At 46.8% G+C, this 23,016-nt stretch overlaps 1 protein-coding gene across 4 annotated transcripts in view; it reads right to left on the bottom strand.

The window, feature by feature from the left end:
• ZEB1 (zinc finger E-box binding homeobox 1) overlaps window positions 1–23,016 on the bottom strand; it is a 244,780-nt gene that overhangs the window by 70,983 nt on the left and 150,781 nt on the right. For all 4 annotated transcript variants that reach the window (XM_063922067.1, XM_063922066.1, XM_063922069.1 and 1 more), the window contains exon 3: window positions 8,810–8,872. In XM_063922067.1, coding sequence (XP_063778137.1) covers window positions 8,810–8,872 — 63 coding nt within the window. The remainder of the gene's footprint in view (window positions 1–8,809; window positions 8,873–23,016) is intronic.

Below are 23,016 nucleotides of genomic sequence, written 5' to 3'. Positions count from 1 at the left end.
TCCAGTATTATACCTAGGAACGGTAGTCGAGTTGTCGGAATCAACTGTGACTTCGGTAAATTTAGAATCCAACCGTGTTGCTGGAGCACTCTCAGCGAGAGCGCCACACTGCTCAGCAATTTCTCCCTTGATCTCGCTTTTATCAGGAGATCGTCCAAGTATGGGATAATTGTGACTCCATGCTTGCGCAGGACCACCATCATTTCCGCCATTATCTTGGTGAAAATCCTCGGGGCCGTGGAGAGTCCAAACGGCAACGTCTGAAATTGGTAATGACAATCCTGTACAGCGAATCTCAGGTATTCCTGATGGGGGGCATATATGGGGACATGAAGGTACGCATCCTTAATGTCCAGAGACAACATAAACTCCCCTTCCTCCATGTTGGCTATTATCGCTCTGAGAGATTCCATTTTGAATTTGAATCTTTTTATGTACAGGTTTAGGGATTTCAGATTCAAAATAGGTCTGACCGAACCGTCCGGTTTCGGGACCACAAATAGGGTTGAGTAGTAACCTCTTCCCTGCTGGTGCAGGGGAACCTTGATTATCACTTGCTGTATACACAGCGTTTGAATTGCAGCTAACACTACATCCCTTTCCGATGTGGAAGCTGGTAGGGCCGATTTGAAAAATCGGCGCGGGGCACCTCCTCGAATTCCAATTTGTAACCCTGGGAAACTATTTCCAACACCCAGGGATTCAGGTCCGAACTGACCCAGGCCTGACTGAAAAGTCGAAGACGTGCCCCCACCGGTGCGGACTCCCTCAGGGGAGCCCCAGCGTCATGCTGTGGGTTTTGGAGCTGCCGGGGAGGACTTTTGTTCCTGGGCACCTGCCGAAGCAGGTGCTCTCTTGCCTCTGCCCTTACCTCTGGTGAGGAAAGAGGATCCCCGACCTCTTTTGGACTTGTGCGACCGAAAGGACTGCATCTGATAGGGTGTTACTTTCTTTTGCTGTTGGGGAATATATGGTAAAAAATTTGATTTACCTGCAGTAAGTGTGGAAACCAGGTCCGTCAGCTCATCCCCAAACAATACATCACTCTTATAGGGTAGTACTTCCATATGTTTCTTGGAATCCGCATCACCCGTCCATTGGCGAGTCCATAAGGATCTTCTTGCTGAGACAGACATGGCATTGGCCCTAGAAGCTAGCAATCCAATGTCCCTTTGAGCATCCCTCATAAATAAGACTGCGTCTTTAATATGGGCTAGAGTTAGGAATATAGTATCCTTATCCATATTATCAAATTGATCTGTCAGCTCATCTGTCCAAGCTGCAATTGCGCTACACACCCATGCCGACGCAATTGTCGGTCTTAGCACAGCACCCGTATGAGAATAAATACACTTTAAGGTAGTTTCTTGCCTGCGATCTGCAGGGTCCTTAAGGGCTGCTGTGTCAGGAGACGGTAGCGCCACTTTCTTGGACAAGCGCGTCAGGGCCTTGTCCACAGTGGGGGGTGATTCCCAAATCTCCCTGTCCTGCTTAGGGAAAGGGTATGCCATATAAATTCTTTTGGGGATCTGCGGTCTCTTATCCGGAGTCTCCCAAGCTTTTCCAAAGAATTCATTTAATTCATGAGATGTGGGAAAGTTAATAATCTGTTTCTTTTCCTTAAACATGTGTACCCTTGTGTCGGGGACCGAGGGTTCATCCACAATATGCAACACATCCCTTATTGCCACAATCATACACTGAATGGTTTTAGTCACCCTAGGGTGCAATTTTACTTCGTCATAGTCGACACTTGAATCTGAATCCGTGTCGGTAGTAGTGTCTTGTGTTAAGGGACGCTTTTGAGACCCCGACGGGCCCTGTGAGTCGGTCCAATCCGAGGATTGACCCCCTGATGTCGCCCCTAAATCAGCCTTATCAAGCCTTTTATGTAAAGATGCCACACTTGCATTCAACATATGCCACATGTCCATCCAATCTGGAGTCGGCACAACCGACGGGGACACATCACTCATTTGCTCCACCTCCTCCTTGGAGAAGCCTTCCGCCTCAGACATGTCGACACACACGTACCGACACCCCACACACACAGGGATTAACTTATAAGGGGACAAAACCCCAACCAGGTCCTAAGGAGAGACAGAGAGAGAGAGTATGCCAGCACACACCAGCGCTTAAAAACACTGGAAAAAATATGTCCAGATAGCGCTTTTTTATATATAATATGCCAATTCCCACTCACTGCGTCGCTAATGTGCCCCCCTCCTCTTTTTTCCAGCCTGTGAAGTTCAGCAGGGGAGAGACCAGGGAGCCAGCATTTTCCTCATGCAGCTTCTGTGGAGAAAATGGCGCTGGTTAGTGCTGAGGATCAAGCCCCGCCCACCCGACGGCGGGCTTCGGTCCCAGTGATTTTTCAATAAAATGGCGGGGGATCATAGATTTACTGCCTCCGCAGTCTAATCAAACTGTATTTGTGCCAAAATGTGAGATTTATTGCTGCCCAGGGCGCACCCCCCTGCGCCCTGCACCCTTCAGTGCTGCTCTGTGTGTGTGTGACTGGGAGCAATGGCGCGCAGCTTACCGCTGCGCGCCTTACCTCATGAAGATCTGATGTCTTCTGCCGCCTAAGATGTCTTCTGCCTTCTCTATCCGGCTTCTATCTTCGGCATCTGTGAGGTGGACGGCGGCGCGGCTCCGGGACGAATCCCAGGTGAGACCTGTGTTCCGACTCCCTCTGGAGCTAATGGTGTCCAGTAGCCTTAGAAGCAGTGCCCAACTTGACAAGCCAGCTCTGCTTCTCTCTCCTCGGTCCCACGATGCAGGGAGCCTGTTGCCAACAGGACTCCCTGAAAATAAAAAACCTAACAAAATTCTTCTTCCACAGAAAACTCTGGAGAGCTCTCTGCAGTGCACCCATTCTCCTCTGGGCACAAGATCTAACTGAGGTCTGGAGGAGGGGCATAGAGGGAGGAGCCAGTGCACACCCATAGTCAAAGTTCTTTTTAGGTGCCCTATCTCCTGCGGAGCCCGTCTACACCCCATGGTCCTTACGGAGTCCCCAGCATCCTCTAGGACGTAAGAGAAAAAGAGTTTTCAGAAGTATAAATACAAATGTATTGCATAAGTTTGATGTAGTGTGATCGTAAAGAAGAGATCTCACTCCTGTACATCTAGATACATTAATGTGTATGATTCGAGTTTTCCTGTGTGTGCACAAACGTTCAATAAGACGACTATGAGGCTAATTCAGACCTGATTGCTAGGCTGCGTTTTCGTACAGCGGGCGATCAGTTGCACCGCAATGCGCAGGCGCGTCACATGGGTACAAAGTGGATCGCCGCTCAGCGATGGGTTTGTGCGAAGGATCCAATCGCATGGGCGTTCGCAAGGAGATTGACAGGAAGAAGGCGTTTGTGGGTGACAACTGGGAGTGTTTTCGAAAAACGCAGACGTGTCCAAGTGTTTGCAGGGTGGGTCAGTTCTGGTCCTGAGCAGGCTGAAGCGATCGCAGTGCCTGAGTAAGTCCTGAGCTGCGCAGAGAAAATCTGTGTGCACAGTTCTGCTACACATGCGTTCGCACACTTGCACAACTAAAATACACTCCCCCTGTAGGCGGCGACTATCTGATCGCAGCAGCGCAAAAATCGCCTGCTAGCGATCAGGTCTGACTTTGGCCCCATGTGTGAAAATACGACTTAATTAGAAATTCAAAAATGTGGGTGTGCTGGTGTAATTGGTACCTCATTTACCGACAGATCCAATTAAAGCAGGGGAAACCTGTCCAGCTGCTAATTTAAGTCCCATCATGCCCTTTACCCAATGCTTGCAAGTGAGAAGAGGGTTCTTTTCCAATCCCTCCGCTCATCCTGGCTCTTTCAGTGCCCATGCCGGACCTAAGGTAGCTCATGAACAGAACACAGAAAGGTAAACTTTGGCCACTGCCATCGGTGGTAAGATGTTTAAATTTGACATTCGCCAGGATTGCTACTCATCAGAGTGGCTGTACCGGTATGAAGACTTATAAAGTGCCCTAAAAAAATCCTTCTCGCCACAATATAAAGAACAAGGAATGATGGCTTTGGGGCTTTGCAGAGATAAACTGTATTTAGGCTCCTTTATCATTTTAACTAGAGGTCTATAGGAATCCTTTTATATTTTCTGCAGCCCAAAGTTTTCTCTATAGTCCATGTTGGATTCGGGATGCACTCAATTTGCTGGATGTTATGATCCCAGCGGTCAGGATACCGACACCGGAATCCTGACAGCCGACATTGTAGACAGCCGGAATCCCGACGCACAGGGGCTATTCCCACTCATGGGTGTCCACCATACCCATAGGGTAAGAAAATAACCTGTGGCGAGCCACCGAGCCCATGGTGTGGTGAGCGCAGTGAGCCCGCAAGGGGATTCTTAGCGCTTGCCCCGCTGTCGGCATCCTGCCCGCCGGTAAATAGTATGTATTCTGTTGGAGTCTAATACTGTAAACCTTGTGAAAGATTTAGACAGTCCTGAGTTTATGACAGAAATGATAGCTGATAAATCCAAGCTGCAAAGTCTGACTTCCTGAAACAACAGTTATGTACTAGAAAACCTAATTAAGTTGGAACCGTCTGGCCGGACAGCAATATTTAATATTTCATCATATTTCAGTCATGCCTGTCTTCTCTTCATGTTTGATGCACAGAAAAATGTCAGGGCTCAAATGACCCTTAATGGAATCCAAAGTACAGAGAGCAGGTCCAAGGAATTGCAGGCTGAATGGAAAGATTGCTTAGAACAGAGAAAAAAACTTAAAATTAATAATAATAATAAATAATTAATATTTTTGTAACAATTACAGACTAGTCGCAGTGATGGGGAATCTTGGCACTCCAGCTGCTGTTGAACTACACATCCCAGCATGCACTGCTGCAGTTTTAGCACGGCCAAATAGCAAAACTGTAGCAGGGCATGCTGGGATGTGTAGTTCAACAACAGCTGGAGTGCCAAGGTTTCCCATCACTGGACTAGTGTATGCTTTACAGCTAGCAGCTGAAATAAACCTACCAAACTCCATAACACTTAAGGGTCCTCCCCACTTGAAGATCTAACTGAACGATATGAACGTTCTCGTTCATTAATGAACGAGAACGCGTTTATATTCGTTCATATCGTTCAGTTAGATCTTCAAGTGGGGAGGACCCTTAAGTGTTATGGAGTTTGGTAGGTTTATTTCAGCTGCTAGCTGTAAAGCATACACTAGTCCAGTGATGGTTCATATGTCCCTCAGGGACATCGCATTGTTTTATGTACCTGTATTTACTGTAATAAATTTGTTGTACTACACATGATATGATATGTCTTTTCCTACATGTGGAGTGGACATCATACAGAATTGAATGTGGATTGGAACATCTATGAAGTTGTTGTAAGGAACGTACACTTTATTTCCTATTCACCTTTGTGGTGTCTACACTTTATATAGGTGGCGCCTATTTTAGTGGGATCACACCCTCACATTTTCCAGTATTGTATAAAGTGGTTTGGAGAGACACTTTTTTCGATCTCCACTATACAGGGCTGCCTCCATTTACTTGCGCAGGGATATATCACCTTAAGTCTACTTTTTTTGCATACTGGTCTGTACTTGTTCATAAGCCGGCTGTTATGTGCAGCTGGCTGGAGCTGGGTACTATGGATGAAGTTTAAGAAGTTTACCCGTGTCCATTCTGTAAAGTGATTGGCGGAGATCCATCTCATTGGTACCAAAATATAACGGTAATGAATAATGTAACTGTAAAGAAAATCTCTTACATGGAACAGATTACAGGAAGAGTAGCATAGGAGAAGTAATTCTATTCTACACATTAGTTCCATCTATAACCACAAACAGTAACGAATCATATACACTAAAATAATTACAGTGTATTGGTAATGACATATTTCCTAACACACCCTTCCTCCATCATGAATTGGAGAGATGCCACAATGTACTCCTACACTCCCTAGGGTTCCCAGGTCACCTATGAAATATACATGTTGGATTCTTACACTGCAATTAGATCAGATGCATTCCGCATGCATGTAAGCTATTTTAATAAAGCAAGCTTCTTTCACTGGCCTGGCGTCACATGCAAATACTCACACACACACACTCACACTATCATAGCACATAACCAGGCACATCCGCACACATAGGGTCTGTAACCAAACTAGCAGTCTCATTCGGGGTGTGCATACAAGAAGGAATGCCTTTTTTTAGTTGGATCTTTTGCAACCAGCAAGCAGTGGGTGCAAGTGGCAGTAGTAATAAATGACAGTTACAGCTGTGGCCTGGAAAACAGTGGGAGGAGCACTGCATATATATTAAGCAGTACAGATACTTGCATACACATAAGGCAGTAAATCTGCCAGCACTTTGTGTCTGACTCAGAATCGGGCCTATAACCAGTAACATGGTCATACTGTGCAGGGGTCATTTATACACAGGAGCAATGTAGCCACTCCTTAACTAACATTGTGAGATCAGAAATGTTCCTGTACATCCATGAGTCTGTGCACAAAATGCATGCCACAGAAGGGAATAAGGAATCGGTACAGCCGCTGAGGGGTGTGACGTGGATCGGCCTAAATCACTATTATGGCCGATATATGTGTATGTGTATATATATATATATATATATATATACATACACACAAGATATACGATGAAGAAGGACCTTCAAAACAATATTTCCTTTTTTTGAACAATATATTTAAATGAATTCCTAGGAGAAAAAAAAACGCTATACATATAAAGTGTCTGATTTTATGTGATTCCACCGAAAATGCTTCAAGGGTAACAATAAGGAAGCTATACAATAATGCGCAACTACAAAATGCACGTAGTACAGATATGTGTAATCTGAAAGAGGGGCAGCCCTCTCGTACCCTCATTTTCATTAGTTTTATAGGTGACACAAGCAATACTTTACAAGATGGATTATGGCTACTCAATAAAAGATTTATTTCTCTATAAATGTTCAGCAAACTGAATGAACATGAGTTATCCTGTGCACAGAACCATATTTTCCTGCTTACAGTCCTGTAATAATACGAGTGGAATGGTCATATTACATATTCGAGTGAAAATTAAAAAGCAGCACTTAATGGTTATAAAACAGAGCCCCATGGTCCTCTGATTATCTGCTAGTCCTGCAATGGGGGTATTCAATCAGTGTAATTTTCGCCCGTTTTTAGGTTGAATTTACATTCCACCTATTCAATGCCTGTGCCGTTTTTTCGACTGGTCGAAAAATCCGCACGGGCGAAAATCTTGTGGATCGCAAATTCGCCGACGATCCACGTGATTTGTCAAATTTGCAGGAGTTTTCAACAGTTTTTGGGTCCATTTTTCACCCATTCCGATTCGACAAAAAAAAAAAAAAGGCATGGGCGAAAGTGGATTAAAAAATGGGCGAAAATGCCTGCTATTGAATACACACAGGTCGAATTAGTGTCCATTTTCCGACTGTTGGAAAATTCAGCACTAATTGAATATCCTGCAATGTCTCTAGTAGGAGGCTCTCTCTCCTACTTGGAGATGGCTTATGTCAAACGTCTATCGGCATTATCAAGGACCTTTTCCCATGGGATTTATATTCGGGTGAATGGGAAGCTTAAGGTGATATAATGTTGACAGTTTTAATAATGCCTGCCTGAACGGGAGAGAGACGTTATTGCTTGGGCCCATGTAAGATGTAGTAGGACCAGCCAGACTCGTTGACTGGGGAGTGAGGGTAAGTGGAATTTCACTAAGAAATGAAAGTTTTATTTTGAACTTACCGTATATACTCGAGTATAAGCCGACTTTTTCAGCACATTTTTCTATGCTGAAAAAGCCCCCCTCGGCTTATACTCAAATCAACGGCTGCAGCAGACGCCGTGGGCTATGTGGGCGTCCGCTGCAGCCGGCTCCAGGGACAGACACTAGAGGTCATTATTGACCTCTAGTGTCTGTGCGGCGTTGCTATGGGAGAGACGTCATGACGTCTCTCCCATATAGATGATCGGGTGCCGGGAAGCGGGCGGCCAGACGGAGCGGCGGACAGATGGAGCGGAGCAGCGCAGCAGCAGAAGAAGCGGTCGGGAAGCAGGAGCGGGGCAGTGGTAAGTATTGTTTTTGTGTGTGTTTGTGTGTTTGTAAGTGGCGACGGGGGAACAGCAACAGGGGGCAAAGAAAGAGGGGGCACAACTACTGGGGGCAAAGAAAGGGGGCACAACTACTGGGGGCAAAGAAAGAGGGGTCATAACTACTGGGGGCAATGAAAGAGGGGGCACAACTACTGGGGGCAAAGAAAGAGAGGGCATAACTACTGGGGGCAATGAAAGAGGGGGCACAACTACTGGGGGCAAAGAAGGGGCATAACTACTGGGGGCAAAGCAACGTCGGCATGTTTTTATCTGGCACTGTGGGGGGATATCTGTCACTGGGGGTATATGTGGCACTGGGGGCACAACCCTAGCAACAAGCATTACCCCCTGGCAACAAGCATAACACCTACCGCATGAAACCCCTGGCAACGAGCATGACACCCTGAGCATGAAAACCCCTGGCACCGTGCATTTCCCACCCTAGGCTTATAGTCGAGTCAGTAATTTTTCCCAGTTTTTTGTGGTAAAATTAGGTGCCTCGGCTTATATTCGGGTCAACTTATACTCGAGTATTTACGGTAAGTATTCCGTAGATCATAACCTATACACAACTTTATGCTCATAGTTTATGCGTATTACTAGAGATACATTTATATATAAAGAAACAATAACCAGACCCTATTAATAGAACATAACCCATGTTACCATGTTCTCAATAGAGATAAAAAATAAGCACCTGTACATGCAATATCATCCAGCTCAGCTTCAGGCCCCAGGATTTCATTTCCATCTGTCCCATCTGTAAAACAAGAACAGGAACATTTAATTTACATCACCTTTACGTTAGGAGTGTACAAGTAATTAAGAATAACTTTCAAAAGAAGCTCCTGTAATAAAATATTTCAATGAGCAGGTTCCTATAAGAGCTGCAGTTGTTCAGACTAGAGATGAGCGCCTGAAATTTTTCGGGTTTTGTGTTTTGGTTTTGGGTTCGGTTCCGCGGCCGTGTTTTGGGTTCGAACGCGTTTTGGCAAAACCTCACCGAATTTTTTTTGTCGGATTCGGGTGTGTTTTGGATTCGGGTGTTTTTTTTCAAAAAACACTAAAAAACAGCTTCAATCATAGAATTTGGGGGTCATTTTGATCCCAAAGTATTATTAACCTCAAAAACCATAATTTACACTCATTTTCAGTCTATTCTGAATACCTCACACCTCACAATATTATTTTTAGTCCTAAAATTTGCACCGAGGTCGCTGTGTGAGTAAGATAAGCGACCCTAGTGGCCGACACAAACACCGGGCCCATCTAGGAGTGGCACTGCAGTGTCACGCAGGATGTCCCTTCCAAAAAACCCTCCCCAAACAGCACATGACGCAAAGAAAAAAAGAGGCGCAATGAGGTAGCTGTGTGAGTAAGATTAGCGACCCTAGTGGCCGACACAAACACCGGGCCCATCTAGGAGTGGCACTGCAGTGTCACGCAGGATGGCCCTTCCAAAAAACCCTCCCCAAACAGCACATGACGCAAAGAAAAAAAGAGGCGCAATGAGGTAGCTGTGTGAGTAAGATTAGCGACCCTAGTGGCCGACACAAACACCGGGCCCATCTAGGAGTGGCACTGCAGTGTCACGCAGGATGTCCCTTCCAAAAAACCCTCCCCAAACAGCACATGACGCAAAGAAAAAAAGAGGCGCAATGAGGTAGCTGTGTGAGTAAGATTAGCGACCCTAGTGGCCGACACAAACACCGGGCCCATCTAGTAGTGGCACTGCAGTGTCACGCAGGATGGCCCTTCCAAAAAACCCTCCCCAAACAGCACATGACGCAAAGAAAAAAAGAGGCGCAATGAGGTAGCTGTGTGAGTAAGATTAGCGACCCTAGTGGCCGACACAAACACCGGGCCCATCTAGGAGTGGCACTGCAGTGTCACGCAGGATGTCCCTTCCAAAAAACCCTCCCCAAACAGCACATGACGCAAAGAAAAAAAGAGGCGCAATGAGGTAGCTGTGTGAGTAAGATTAGCGACCCTAGTGGCCGACACAAACACCGGGCCCATCTAGGAGTGGCACTGCAGTGTCACGCAGGATGTCCCTTCCAAAAAACCCTCCCCAAACAGCACATGACGCAAAGAAAAAAAGAGGCGCAATGAGGTAGCTGACTGTGTGAGTAAGATTAGCGACCCTAGTGGCCGACACAAACACCGGGCCCATCTAGGAGTGGCACTGCAGTGTCACGCAGGATGTCCCTTCCAAAAAACCCTCCCCAATCAGCACATGATGCAAAGAAAAAGAAAAGAAAAAAGAGGTGCAAGATGGAATTGTCCTTGGGCCCTCCCACCCACCCTTATGTTGTATAAACAAAACAGGACATGCACACTTTAACCAACCCATCATTTCAGTGACAGGGTCTGCCACACGACTGTGACTGATATGACGGGTTGGTTTGGACCCCCCCCAAAAAAGAAGCAATTAATCTCTCCTTGCACAAACTGGCTCTACAGAGGCAAGATGTCCACCTCATCTTCACCCTCCGATATATCACCGTGTACATCCCCCTCCTCACAGATTATCAATTCGTCCCCACTGGAATCCACCATCTCAGCTCCCTGTGTACTTTGTGGAGGCAATTGCTGCTGGTCAATGTCTCCGCGGAGGAATTGATTATAATTCATTTTAATGAACATCATCTTCTCCACATTTTCTGGATGTAACCTCGTACGCCGATTGCTGACAAGGTGAGCGGCGGCACTAAACACTCTTTCGGAGTACACACTTGTGGGAGGGCAACTTAGGTAGAATAAAGCCAGTTTGTGCAAGGGCCTCCAAATTGCCTCTTTTTCCTGCCAGTATAAGTACGGACTGTGTGACGTGCCTACTTGGATGCGGTCACTCATATAATCCTCCACCATTCTATCAATGTTGAGAGAATCATATGCAGTGACAGTAGACGACATGTCCGTAATCGTTGTCAGGTCCTTCAGTCCGGACCAGATGTCAGCATCAGCAGTCGCTCCAGACTGCCCTGCATCACCGCCAGCGGGTGGGCTCGGAATTCTGAGCCTTTTCCTCGCACCCCCAGTTGCGGGAGAATGTGAAGGAGGAGATGTTGACAGGTCGCGTTCCGCTTGACTTGACAATTTTGTCACCAGCAGGTCTTTCAACCCCAGCAGACCTGTGTCTGCCGGAAAGAGAGATCCAAGGTAGGCTTTAAATCTAGGATCGAGCACGGTGACCAAAATGTAGTGCTCTGATTTCAACAGATTGACCACCCGTGAATCCTTGTTAAGCGAATTAAGGGCTGCATCCACAAGTCCCACATGCCTAGCGGAATCGCTCCCTTTTAGCTCCTTCTTCAATGCCTCCAGCTTCTTCTGCAAAAGCCTGATGAGGGGAATGACCTGACTCAGGCTGGCAGTGTCTGAACTGACTTCACGTGTGGCAAGTTCAAAGGGCATCAGAACCTTGCACAACGTTGAAATCATTCTCCACTGCACTTGAGACAGGTGCATTCCACCTCCTATATCGTGCTCAATTGTATAGGCTTGAATGGCCTTTTGCTGCTCCTCCAACCTCTGAAGCATATAGAGGGTTGAATTCCACCTCGTTACCACTTCTTGCTTCAGATGATGGCAGGGCAGGTTCAGTAGTTTTTGGTGGTGCTCCAGTCTTCTGTACGTGGTGCCTGTACGCCGAAAGTGTCCCGCAATTTTTCTGGCCACCGACAGCATCTCTTGCACGCCCCTGTCGTTTTTTAAAAAATTCTGCACCACCAAATTCAAGGTATGTGCAAAACATGGGACGTGCTGGAATTTGCCCATATTTAATGCACACACAATATTGCTGGCGTTGTCCGATGCCACAAATCCACAGGAGAGTCCAATTGGGGTAAGCCATTCCGCGATGATCTTCCTCAGTTGCCGTAAGAGGTTTTCAGCTGTGTGCGTATTCTGGAAAGCGGTGATACAAAGCGTAGCCTGCCTAGGAAAGAGTTGGCGTTTGCGAGATGCTGCTACTGGTGCCGCCGCTGCTGTTCTTGCGGCAGGAGTCCATACATCTACCCAGTGGGCTGTCACAGTCATATAGTCCTGACCCTGCCCTGCTCCACTTGTCCACATGTCCGTGGTTAAGTGGACATTGGGTACAACTGCATTTTTTAGGACACTGGTGAGTCTTTTTCTGACGTCCGTGTACATTCTCGGTATCGCCTGCCTAGAGAAGTGGAACCTAGATGGTATTTGGTAACGGGGGCACACTGCCTCAATAAATTGTCTAGTTCCCTGTGAACTAACGGCGGATACCGGACGCACGTCTAACACCAACATAGTTGTCAAGGCCTCAGTTATCCGCTTTGCAGTAGGATGACTGCTGTGATATTTCATCTTCCTCGCAAAGGACTGTTGAACAGTCAATTGCTTACTGGAAGTAGTACAAGTGGGCTTACGACTTCCCCTCTGGGATGACCATCGACTCCCAGCGGCAACAACAGCAGCGCCAGCAGCAGTAGGCGTTACACGCAAGGATGCATCGGAGGAATCCCAGGCAGGAGAGGACTCGTCAGAATTGCCAGTGACATGGCCTGCAGAACTATTGGCATTCCTGGGGAAGGAGGAAATTGACACTGAGGGAGTTGGTGGGGTGGTTTGCGTGAGCTTGGTTACAAGAGGAAGGGATTTACTGGTCAGTGGACTGCTTCCGCTGTCACCCAAAGTTTTTGAACTTGTCACTGACTTATTATGAATGCGCTGCAGGTGACGTATAAGGGAGGATGTTCCGAGGTGGTTAACGTCCTTACCCCTACTTATTACAGCTTGACAAAGGGAACACACGGCTTGACACCTGTTGTCCGCATTTCTGGTGAAATACCTCCACACCGAAGAGCTGATTTTTTTGGTATTTTCACCTGGCATGTCAACGGCCATATTCCTCCCACGGACAACAGGTGTCTCCCCGGGTGCCTGACTTAAACAAACCACCTCACCATCAGAATCCTCCTGGTCAATTTCCTCCCCAGCGCCAGCAACACCCATATCCTCCTCATCCTGGTGTACTTCAACACTGACATCTTCAATCTGACTATCAGGAACTGGACTGCGGGTGCTCCTTCCAGCACTTGCAGGGGGCGTGCAAATGGTGGAAGGCGCATGCTCTTCACGTCCAGTGTTGGGAAGGTCAGGCATCGCAACCGACACAATTGGACTCTCCTTGTGGATTTGGGATTTCGAAGAATGCACAGTTCTTTGCTGTGCTGCTTTTGCCAGCTTGAGTCTTTTCATTTTTCTAGCGAGAGGCTGAGTGCTTCCATCCTCATGTGAAGCTGAACCACTAGCCATGAACATAGGCCAGGGCCTCAGCCGTTCCTTGCCACTCCGTGTGGTAAATGGCATATTGGCAAGTTTACGCTTCTCCTCCGACAATTTTATTTTAGGTTTTGGAGTCCTTTTTTTTCTGATATTTGGTGTTTTGGATTTGACATGCTCTGTACTATGACATTGGGCATCGGCCTTGGCAGACGACGTTGCTGGCATTTCATCGTCTCGGCCATGACTAGTGGCAGCAGCTTCAGCACGAGGTGGAAGTGGATCATGATCTTTCCCTAATTTTGGAACCTCAACATTTTTGTTCTCCATATTTTAATAGGCACAACTAAAAGGCACCTCAGGTAAACAATGGAGATGGATACTAGTATACAATTATGGACTGCCTGCCGACTGCAGACACAGAGGTAGCCACAGCCGTGAACTACCGTACTGTACTGTGTCTGCAGCTAATATAGACTGGTTGATAAAGAGAAGATGTCTATGTAACTATGTATGTATAAAGAAGACTGAAAAAAATCCACGGTTAGGTGGTATACAATTATGGACGGACTGCCTGCCGAGTGCAGACACAGAGGTAGCCACAGCCGTGAACTACCGTACTGTACTGTGTCTGCAGCTAATATAGACTGGTTGATAAAGAGAAGATGTCTATGTAACTATGTATGTATAAAGAAGAATGAAAAAAATCCACGGTTAGGTGGTATTACAATTATGGACGGACTGCCTGCCGAGTGCAGAGACACAGAGGTAGCCACAGCCGTGAACTACCGTACTGTGTCTGCTGCGACTGGATGATAAATGATATAAAAAATATATATATATCACTACTGCAGCCGGACAGGTATATATTATATATTATATAATGACGGACCTGCTGGACACTGTCTGTCAGCAGAATGAGTTTTATTTTTATAGAATAAAAAAAAAAAAAACACACAAGTGAAGTCACACGACGAGTGTTTAACTTTTTCAGGCAATCACAATATAAGTATACTACTAACTATACTGGTGGTCAGTGTGGTCAGGTCACTGGTCAGTCACACTGGCAGTGGCACTCCTGCAGCAAAAGTGTGCACTGTTTAATTTTAATATAATATGTACTCCTGGCTCCTGCTATAACCTATAACTGGCACTGCAGTAGTGCTCCCCAGTCTCCCCCACAATTATAAGCTGTGTGAGCTGAGCAGTCAGACAGATATATAATATATATAGATGATGCAGCACACTGGCCTGAGCCTGAGCAGTGCACACAGATATGGTATGTGACTGACTGAGTCACTGTGTGTATCGCTTTTTTCAGGCAGAGAACGGATATATTAAATAAACTGCACTGTGTGTCTGGTGGTCACTCACTATATAATATATTATGTACTCCTGGCTCCTGCTATAACCTATAACTGGCACTGCAGTAGTGCTCCCCAGTCTCCCCCACAATTATAAGCTGTGTGAGCTGAGCAGTCAGACAGATATATATAATATTATATATAGATAATAGATGATGCAGCACACTGGCCTGAGCCTGAGCAGTGCACACAGATATGGTATGTGACTGACTGAGTCACTGTGTGTATCGCTTTTTTCAGGCAGAGAACGGATATATTAAATAAACTGCACTGTGTGTCTGGTGGTCACTCACTATATAATATATTATGTACTCCTGGCTCCTGCTATAACCTATAACTGGCACTGCAGTAGTGCTCCCCAGTCTCCCCCACAATTATAAGCTGTGTGAGCTGAGCAGTCAGACAGATATATATAATATTATATATAGATAATAGATGATGCAGCACACTGGCCTGAGCCTGAGCAGTGCACACAGATATGGTATGTGACTGACTGAGTCACTGTGTGTATCGCTTTTTTCAGGCAGAGAACGGATATATTAAATAAACTGCACTGTGTGTCTGGTGGTCACTCACTATATAATATATTATGTACTCCTGGCTCCTGCTATAACCTATAACTGGCACTGCAGTAGTGCTCCCCAGTCTCCCCCACAATTATAAGCTGTGTGAGCTGAGCAGTCAGACAGATATATATAATATTATATATAGATAATAGATGATGCAGCACACTGGCCTGAGCCTGAGCAGTGCACACAGATATGGTATGTGACTGACTGAGTCACTGTGTGTATCGCTTTTTTCAGGCAGAGAACGGATATATTAAATAAACTGCACTGTGTGTCTGGTGGTCACTCACTATATAATATATTATGTACTCCTGGCTCCTGCTATAACCTATAACTGGCACTGCAGTAGTGCTCCCCAGTCTCCCCCACAATTATAAGCTGTGTGAGCTGAGCAGTCAGACAGATATATAATATATATAGATGATGCAGCACACTGGCCTGAGCCTGAGCAGTGCACACAGATATGGTATGTGACTGACTGAGTCACTGTGTGTATCGCTTTTTTCAGGCAGAGAACGGATATATGAAATAATATTATATATAGATAATAGATGATGCAGCACACTGGCCTGAGCCTGAGCAGTGCACACAGATATGGTATGTGACTGAGTCACTGTGTGCTGTGTATCGCTTTTTTCAGGCAGAGAACGGATTATAAAGTAAACTGCACTGTCCTCACTAGTAAACTCTCTCCACTCAGTCTCTACACTTCTACAGTAACAGTACTCCTCCTAGTCAGCTCCAGTAAATCTCTCTCAGTCTCTTATAATCTAAATGGAGAGGACGCCAGCCACGTCCTCTCCCTATCAATCTCAATGCACGTGTGAAAATGGCGGCGACGCGCGGCTCCTTATATAGAATCCGAGTCTCGCGATAGAATCCGAGCCTCGCGAGAATCCGACAGCGTCATGATGACGTTCGGGCGCGCTCGGGTTAACCGAGCAAGGCGGGAAGATCCGAGTCGCTCGGACCCGTGAAAAAAAACATGAAGTTCTGGCGGGTTCGGATTCAGAGAAACCGAACCCGCTCATCTCTAGTTCAGACATCCTATTTTTGGTATGTTTCTGGATTCTAGCTAGCAAATGCTCTTGAAAACAGCTAAATGATTTGTCAGTGTTCTACAGATTAGTGCTCGTTATTAAGGTGAAACAATCAAACACAGAGTGAAGGCGTTCACTTGACACTGTGATTGCGGATGTGCGGAACTACTGAATAATTGTCAATTTGGTAAAACCAAACTGTCCTAGTTCTGATTGATCTACTAGTAGGTTGCATGGACAGCACAGAATAGAAAAAATAAGAATTTACTTACCAATAATTCTATTTCTCGTTGTCCGTAGTGGATGCTGGGGACTCCGTCAGGACCATGGGGAATAGCGGCTCCGCAGGAGACCGGGCACAAAAGTAAAAGCTTTAGGATCAGGTGGTGTGCACTGGCTCCTCCCCCCATGACCCTCCTCCAAGCCTCAGTTAGGATACTGTGCCCGGACGAGCGTACACAATAAGGAAGGATTTTGAATCCCGGGTAAGACTCATACCAGCCACACCAATCACACTGTACAACCTGTGATCTGAACCCAGTTAACAGCATGATAACAGCGGAGCCTCTGAAAAGATGGCTCACAACAATAATAACCCGATTTTTGTAACAATAACTATGTACAAGTATTGCAGACAATCCGCACTTGGGATGGGCGCCCAGCATCCACTACGGACTACGAGAAATAGAATTATCGGTAAGTAAATTCTTATTTTCTCTGACGTCCTAAGTGGATGCTGGGGACTCCGTCAGGACCATGGGGATTATACCAAAGCTCCCAAACGGGCGGGAGAGTGCGGATGACTCTGCAGCACCGAGTGAGAGAACTCCAGGTCCTCCTCAGCCAGGGTGTGCCCCAGACCAAGTAGCAGCTCGGCAAAGTTGTAAAGCCGAGACCCCTCGGGCAGCCGCCCAAGATGAGCCCACCTTCCTTGTGGAATGGGCATTTACATATTTTGGCTGTGGCAGGCCTGCCACAGAATGTGCAAGCTGAATTGTACTACACATCCAACTAGCAATCGTCTGCTTAGAAGCAAGAGCACCCAGTTTGTTGGGTGCATACAGGATAACAGCAAGTCAGTTTTCCTGACTCCAGCCGTCCTGGAAACCTATATTTTCAGGGCCCTGACAACATCTAGCAACTTGGAGTCCTCCAAGTCCCTAGTAGCCGCAGGTACCACAATAAGCTGGTTCAGGTGAAACGCTGACACCACCTTAGGGAGAAACTGGGGACGAGTCCGCAGCTCTGCCCTGTCCGAATGGACAATCAGATATGGGCTTTTGTGAGACAAAGCAGCCAATTCTGACACTCGCCTGGCCGAGGCCAGGGCCAACATCATGGTCACTTTCCATGTGAGATATTTCAAATCCACAGATTTGAGCGGTTTAAACCAATGTGATTTGAGGAATCCCAGAACTACGTTGAGATCCCACAGTGCCACTGGAGGCACAAAAGGGGGTTGTATATGCAGTACTCCCTTGACAAACTTCTGGACTTCAGGAACTGAAGCCAATTCTTTCTGGAAGAAAATCGACAGGGCCGAAATTTGAACCTTAATGGACCCCAATTTGAGGCCCATAGACACTCCTGTTTGCAGGAAATGCAGGAATCGACCGAGTTGAAATTTCTTCGTGGGGCCTTCCTGGCCTCACACCACGCAACATATTTTCGCCACATGTGGTGATAATGTTGTGCGGTCACCTCCTTCCTGGCTTTGACCAGGGTAGGAATGACCTCTTCCGGAATGCCTTTTTCCCTTAGGATCCGGCGTTCAACCGCCATGCCGTCAAACGCAGCCGCGGTAAGTCTTGGAACAGACATGGTACTTGCTGAAGCAAGTCCCTTCTTGGCGGCAGAGGCCATGAGTCCTCTGTGAGCATCTCTTGAAGTTCCGGGTACCAAGTCCTTCTTGGCCAATCCGGAGCCACGAGTATAGTTCTTACTCCTCTACGTCTTATAATTCTCAGTACCTTAGGTATGAGAAGCAGAGGAGGGAACACATACACCGACTGGTACACCCACGGTGTTACCAGAACGTCCACAGCTATTGCCTGAGGGTCTCTTGACCTGGCGCAATACCTGTCCAGTTTTTTGTTCAGGCGGGACGCCATCATGTCCACCTTTGGTTTTTCCCAATGGTTCACAATCATGTGGAAGACTTCCGTGTGAAGTCCCCACTCTCCCGGGTGGAGGTCGTGCCTGCTGAGGAAGTCTGCTTCCCAGTTGTCCACTCCCGGAATGAACACTGCTGACAGTGCTATCACATGATTTTCCGCCCAGCGAAGAATCCTTGCAGCTTCTGCCATTGCCCTCCTGCTTCTTGTGCCGCCCTGTCTGTTTACGTGGGCGACTGCCGTGATGTTGTCCGACTGGATCAGCACCGGTTGACTTTGAAGCAGAGGTCTTCCTAGGCTCAAAGCATTGTAAATTGCCCTTAGCTCCAGTATATTTATGTGGAGAGAAGTCTCCAGACTTGACCACACTCCTTGGAAATTTCTTCCCTGTGTGACTGCTCCCCAGCCTCTCAGGCTGGCATCCGTGGTCACCAGGACCCAGTCCTGAATGCCGAATCTGCTGCCCTCTAGTAGATGAGCACTCTGCAGCCACCACAGAAGAGACACCCTTGTCCTTGGAGACAGGATTATCCGCTGATGCATCTGAAGATGCGATCCGGACCATTCGTCCAGCAGATCCCACTGAAAAATTCTTTCGTGAAATCTGCCGAATGGAATCGCTTCGTAAGAAGCCACCATTTTTCCCAGGACTCTTGTGCATTGATGCACTGACACTTGGCCTGGTTCTAGGAGGTTCCTAACTAGCTCGGATAACTCCCAGGCTTTCTCCTCCGGGAGAAACACCTTTTTCTGGACTGTGTCCAGAATCATCCCTAGTAACAGCAGACGTGTCGTCGGAATCAGCTGCGATTTTGGAATATTTAGAATCCACCCGTGCTGTCGTAGAACTACTTGAGATAGTGCTACTCCGACCTCCAACTGTTCTCTGGACCTTGCCCTTATCAGGAGATCGTCCAAGTAAGGGATAATTAAGACGCCTTTTCTTTGAAGAAGAATCATCATTTCGGCCATTACCTTGGTAAAGACCCGGGGTGCCGTGGACAATCCAAACGGCAGCGTCTGAAACTGATAGTGACAGTTCTGTACCACGAACCTGAGGTACCCTTGGTGAGAAGGGCAATTTTGGGACATGGAGGTAAGCATCCTTGATGTCCAGGGACACCATATAGTCCCCTTCTTCCTGGTTCGCTATCACTGCTCTGAGTGACTCCATCTTGATTTGAACCTTTGTATGTAAGTGTTCAAAGATTTCAGATTTAGAATAAATCTCACTGAGCCGTCTGGCTTCAGTACCACAAATAGTGTGGAATAATACCCCTTTCCTTGTTGTAGGAGGGGTACTTTGATTATCACCTGCTGGGAATACAGCTTGTGAATTGTTTCCAATACTGCCTCCCTGTCGGAGGGAGACGTTGGTAAAGCAGATTTCAGGAACCTGCGAGGGGGAGACGTCTCGAATTTCCAATCTGTACCCCTGGGATACTACTTGTAGGATCCAGGGGTCCACTTGCGAGTGAGCCCACTGCGCGCTGAAACTCTTGAGACGACCCCCCCCACCGCACCTGAGTCTGCTTGTACGGCCCCAGCGTCATGCTGAGGACTTGGCAGAAGCGGTGGAGGGCTTCTGTTCCTGGGAAGGTGCTGCCTGCTGCAGTCTTCTTCCGTTCCTCTACCCCTGGGCAGATATGACTGGCCTTTTGCCCGCTTGCCCTTATGGGGACGAAAGGACTGAGGCTGAAAAGACGGTGTCTTTTTCTGCTGAGATGTGACTTGGGGTAAAAAGGTGGATTTTCCAGCTGTTGCCGTGGCCACCAGGTCCGATAGACCGACCCCAAATAACTCCTCCCCTTTATACGGCAATACTGCCGTTTGGAATCTGCATCACCTGACCACTGTCGTGTCCATAAACATCTTCTGGCAGACATGGACATCGCACTTACTCTTGATGCCAGAGTGCAAATATCCCTCTGTGCATCTCGCATATATAGAAATGCATCCTTTAAATGCTCTATAGTCAATAAAATACTGTCCCTGTCAAGGGTATCAATATTTTCAGTCAGGGAATCCGACCAAGCCACCCCAGCGCTGCACATCCAGGCTGAGGCGATCGCTGGTCGCAGTATAACACCAGTATGTGTGTATATACTTTTTAGGATATTTTCCAGCCTCCTATTAGCTGGCTCCTTGAGGGCGGCCGTATCTGGAGACGGTAACGCCACTTGTTTTGATAAGCGTGTGAGCGCCTTTAATTTTCTATCGGGGGAGACCCACGCATCATCACACACTTCATTTAATTTATCTGATTCAGGAAAAACTACAGGTAGTTTTTTCACACCCCACATAATACCCTTTTTTGTGGTACTTGTAGTATCAGAAATATGTAACACCTCCCTCATTGCCCTTAACATGTAACGTGTGGCCCTAATGGAAAATACGTTTGTTTCTTCACCGTCGACACTGGAGTCAGTGTCCGTGTCTGTGTCGACCGACTGAGGTAATGGGCGTTTTAAAGCCCCTGACGGTGTTTGAGACGCCTGGACAGGTACTAATTGGTTTGCCGGCCGTCTCATGTCGTCAACCGACCTTGCAGCGTGTTGACATTATCACGTAATTCCCTAAATAAGCCATCCATTCCGGTGTCGACTCCCTAGAGAGTGACATCACCATTACAGGCAATTGCTCCGCCTCCTCACCAACATCGTCCTCATACATGTCGACACACACGTACCGACACACAGCACACACACAGGGAATGCTCTGATAGAGGACAGGACCCCACTAGCCCTTTGGGGAGACAGAGGGAGAGTTTGCCAGCACACACCAAAACGCTATAATTTTACAGGGACAACCTTATATAAGTGTTTTCCCTTATAGCATCTTAATATGTAATAATATCGCCACAAAAATGCCCCCCCTCTCTGTTTTAACCCTGTTTCTGTAGTGCAGTGCAGGGGAGAGCCTGGGAGCCTTCCCACCAGCAGTTCTGTGAGGGAAAATGGCGCTGTGTGCTGAGGAGAATAGGCCCCGCCCCCTTTTCGGCGGGCTTCTTCTCCCGTTTTTCTGACAACCTGGCAGGGGTTAAATACATCCATATAGCCCCAGGGGCTATATGTGATGTATTTTTAGCCAGCATAGGTACTTTCATTGCTGCCCAGGGCGCCCCCCCCCAGCGCCCTGCACCCTCAGTGACCGTTGGTGTGAAGTGTGCTGAGAGCAATGGCGCACAGCTGCAGTGCTGTGCGCTACCTTAAGAAGACTGGGAAGTCTTCAGCCGCCGATTTCTGGACCTCTTCTCTCTTCAGCATCTGCAAGGGGGTCGGCGGCGCGGCTCCGGTGACCCATCCAGGCTGTACCTGTGATCGTCCCTCTGGAGCTAGTGTCCAGTAGCCTAAGAAGCCAATCCATCCTGCACGCAGGTGAGTTCACTTCTTCTCCCCTAAGTCCCTCGATGCAGTGAGCCTGTTGCCAGCAGGACTCACTGAAAATAAAAAAACCTAACAAAACTTTTACTCTAAGCAGCTCTTTAGGAGAGCCACCTAGATTGCACCCTTCTCGGCCGGGCACAAAGATCTAACTGAGGCTTGGAGGAGGGTCATGGGGGGAGGAGCCAGTGCACACCACCTGATCCTAAAGCTTTTACTTTTGTGCCCTGTCTCCTGCGGAGCCGCTATTCCCCATGGTCCTGACGGAGTCCCCAGCATCCACTTAGGACGTCAGAGAAATGTTTTTATTAAATGCCAACTACTCTGGCATACATTGATACTTGTAGATCCAACTACTGGATAACAGGCTCTTTGACCTGAACAAAATCACATCTGATCCGACCTGTTGAGACGGCATGGTAATCATTATTTAAAGCTGTAGGTTTGAAACAACCAAATTGCCCGGCAAAACACAACATGTGGCCAGCTTTATTCCAAAATGACATTTCCCATTCAGTTACACTTTGCTGACATCATGGGAGTAATGCCTGAGAATAAAGACTGCCATATTTCTTCTATTCATAGACATGCACCCATGCATACAAAGCTTGTTCCTTCCATAAAAAATAAATTAAGCAGTAGCTAAAAATAAAGTATTTACACATTTGTTAAAATCGTTTAAATGCAATTACTTTTTCCAAGTGACCTTTGAATGACAAGTATCAAGCATCTACCATGGGAAAATGACTATCTGTAATGCCATGCAAATATGTTAGCTGAAAACTGCCTTCTTGTGCTCTATACTCAGATCAGTTTACTACCAGGCATCCTGTTTTTCTAAAATGTAAAGGGGAATTACCCAGTCTAAGATTAGCTGCCTTTACCGATTCAAGCAGCTCCTCTGCTGATTTCTACATGCATAATTCCAAGTTACTTGTTTTTATAAATTTTGATTAAAGATTAAGGAGGGAGATGTATTAAAGTTTGCAGAGAGAGAGAGAGAGAGATAAAATACCAACCAATCAGCATCTAACTGCCATTTTCCAGGCTGTTTTTGAAAAATGACAGTTGGGAGCTGCTTAGTTAGTTCTTTATCTCTCTCCAAGTTTTGATACATCAACCCCTAAGTTAGTTAAACTACAAATATATAGAGACAATTATTTGATCATGTGTGA

The sequence above is a fragment of the Pseudophryne corroboree genome, chromosome 5, assembly GCF_028390025.1.
Source record: "Pseudophryne corroboree isolate aPseCor3 chromosome 5, aPseCor3.hap2, whole genome shotgun sequence".
Taxonomy (NCBI): Eukaryota; Metazoa; Chordata; class Amphibia; order Anura; family Myobatrachidae; genus Pseudophryne; species Pseudophryne corroboree.
Note: the sequence above shows the minus strand (reverse complement) of the source record. Positions and strands in the feature narration are given on the sequence as shown.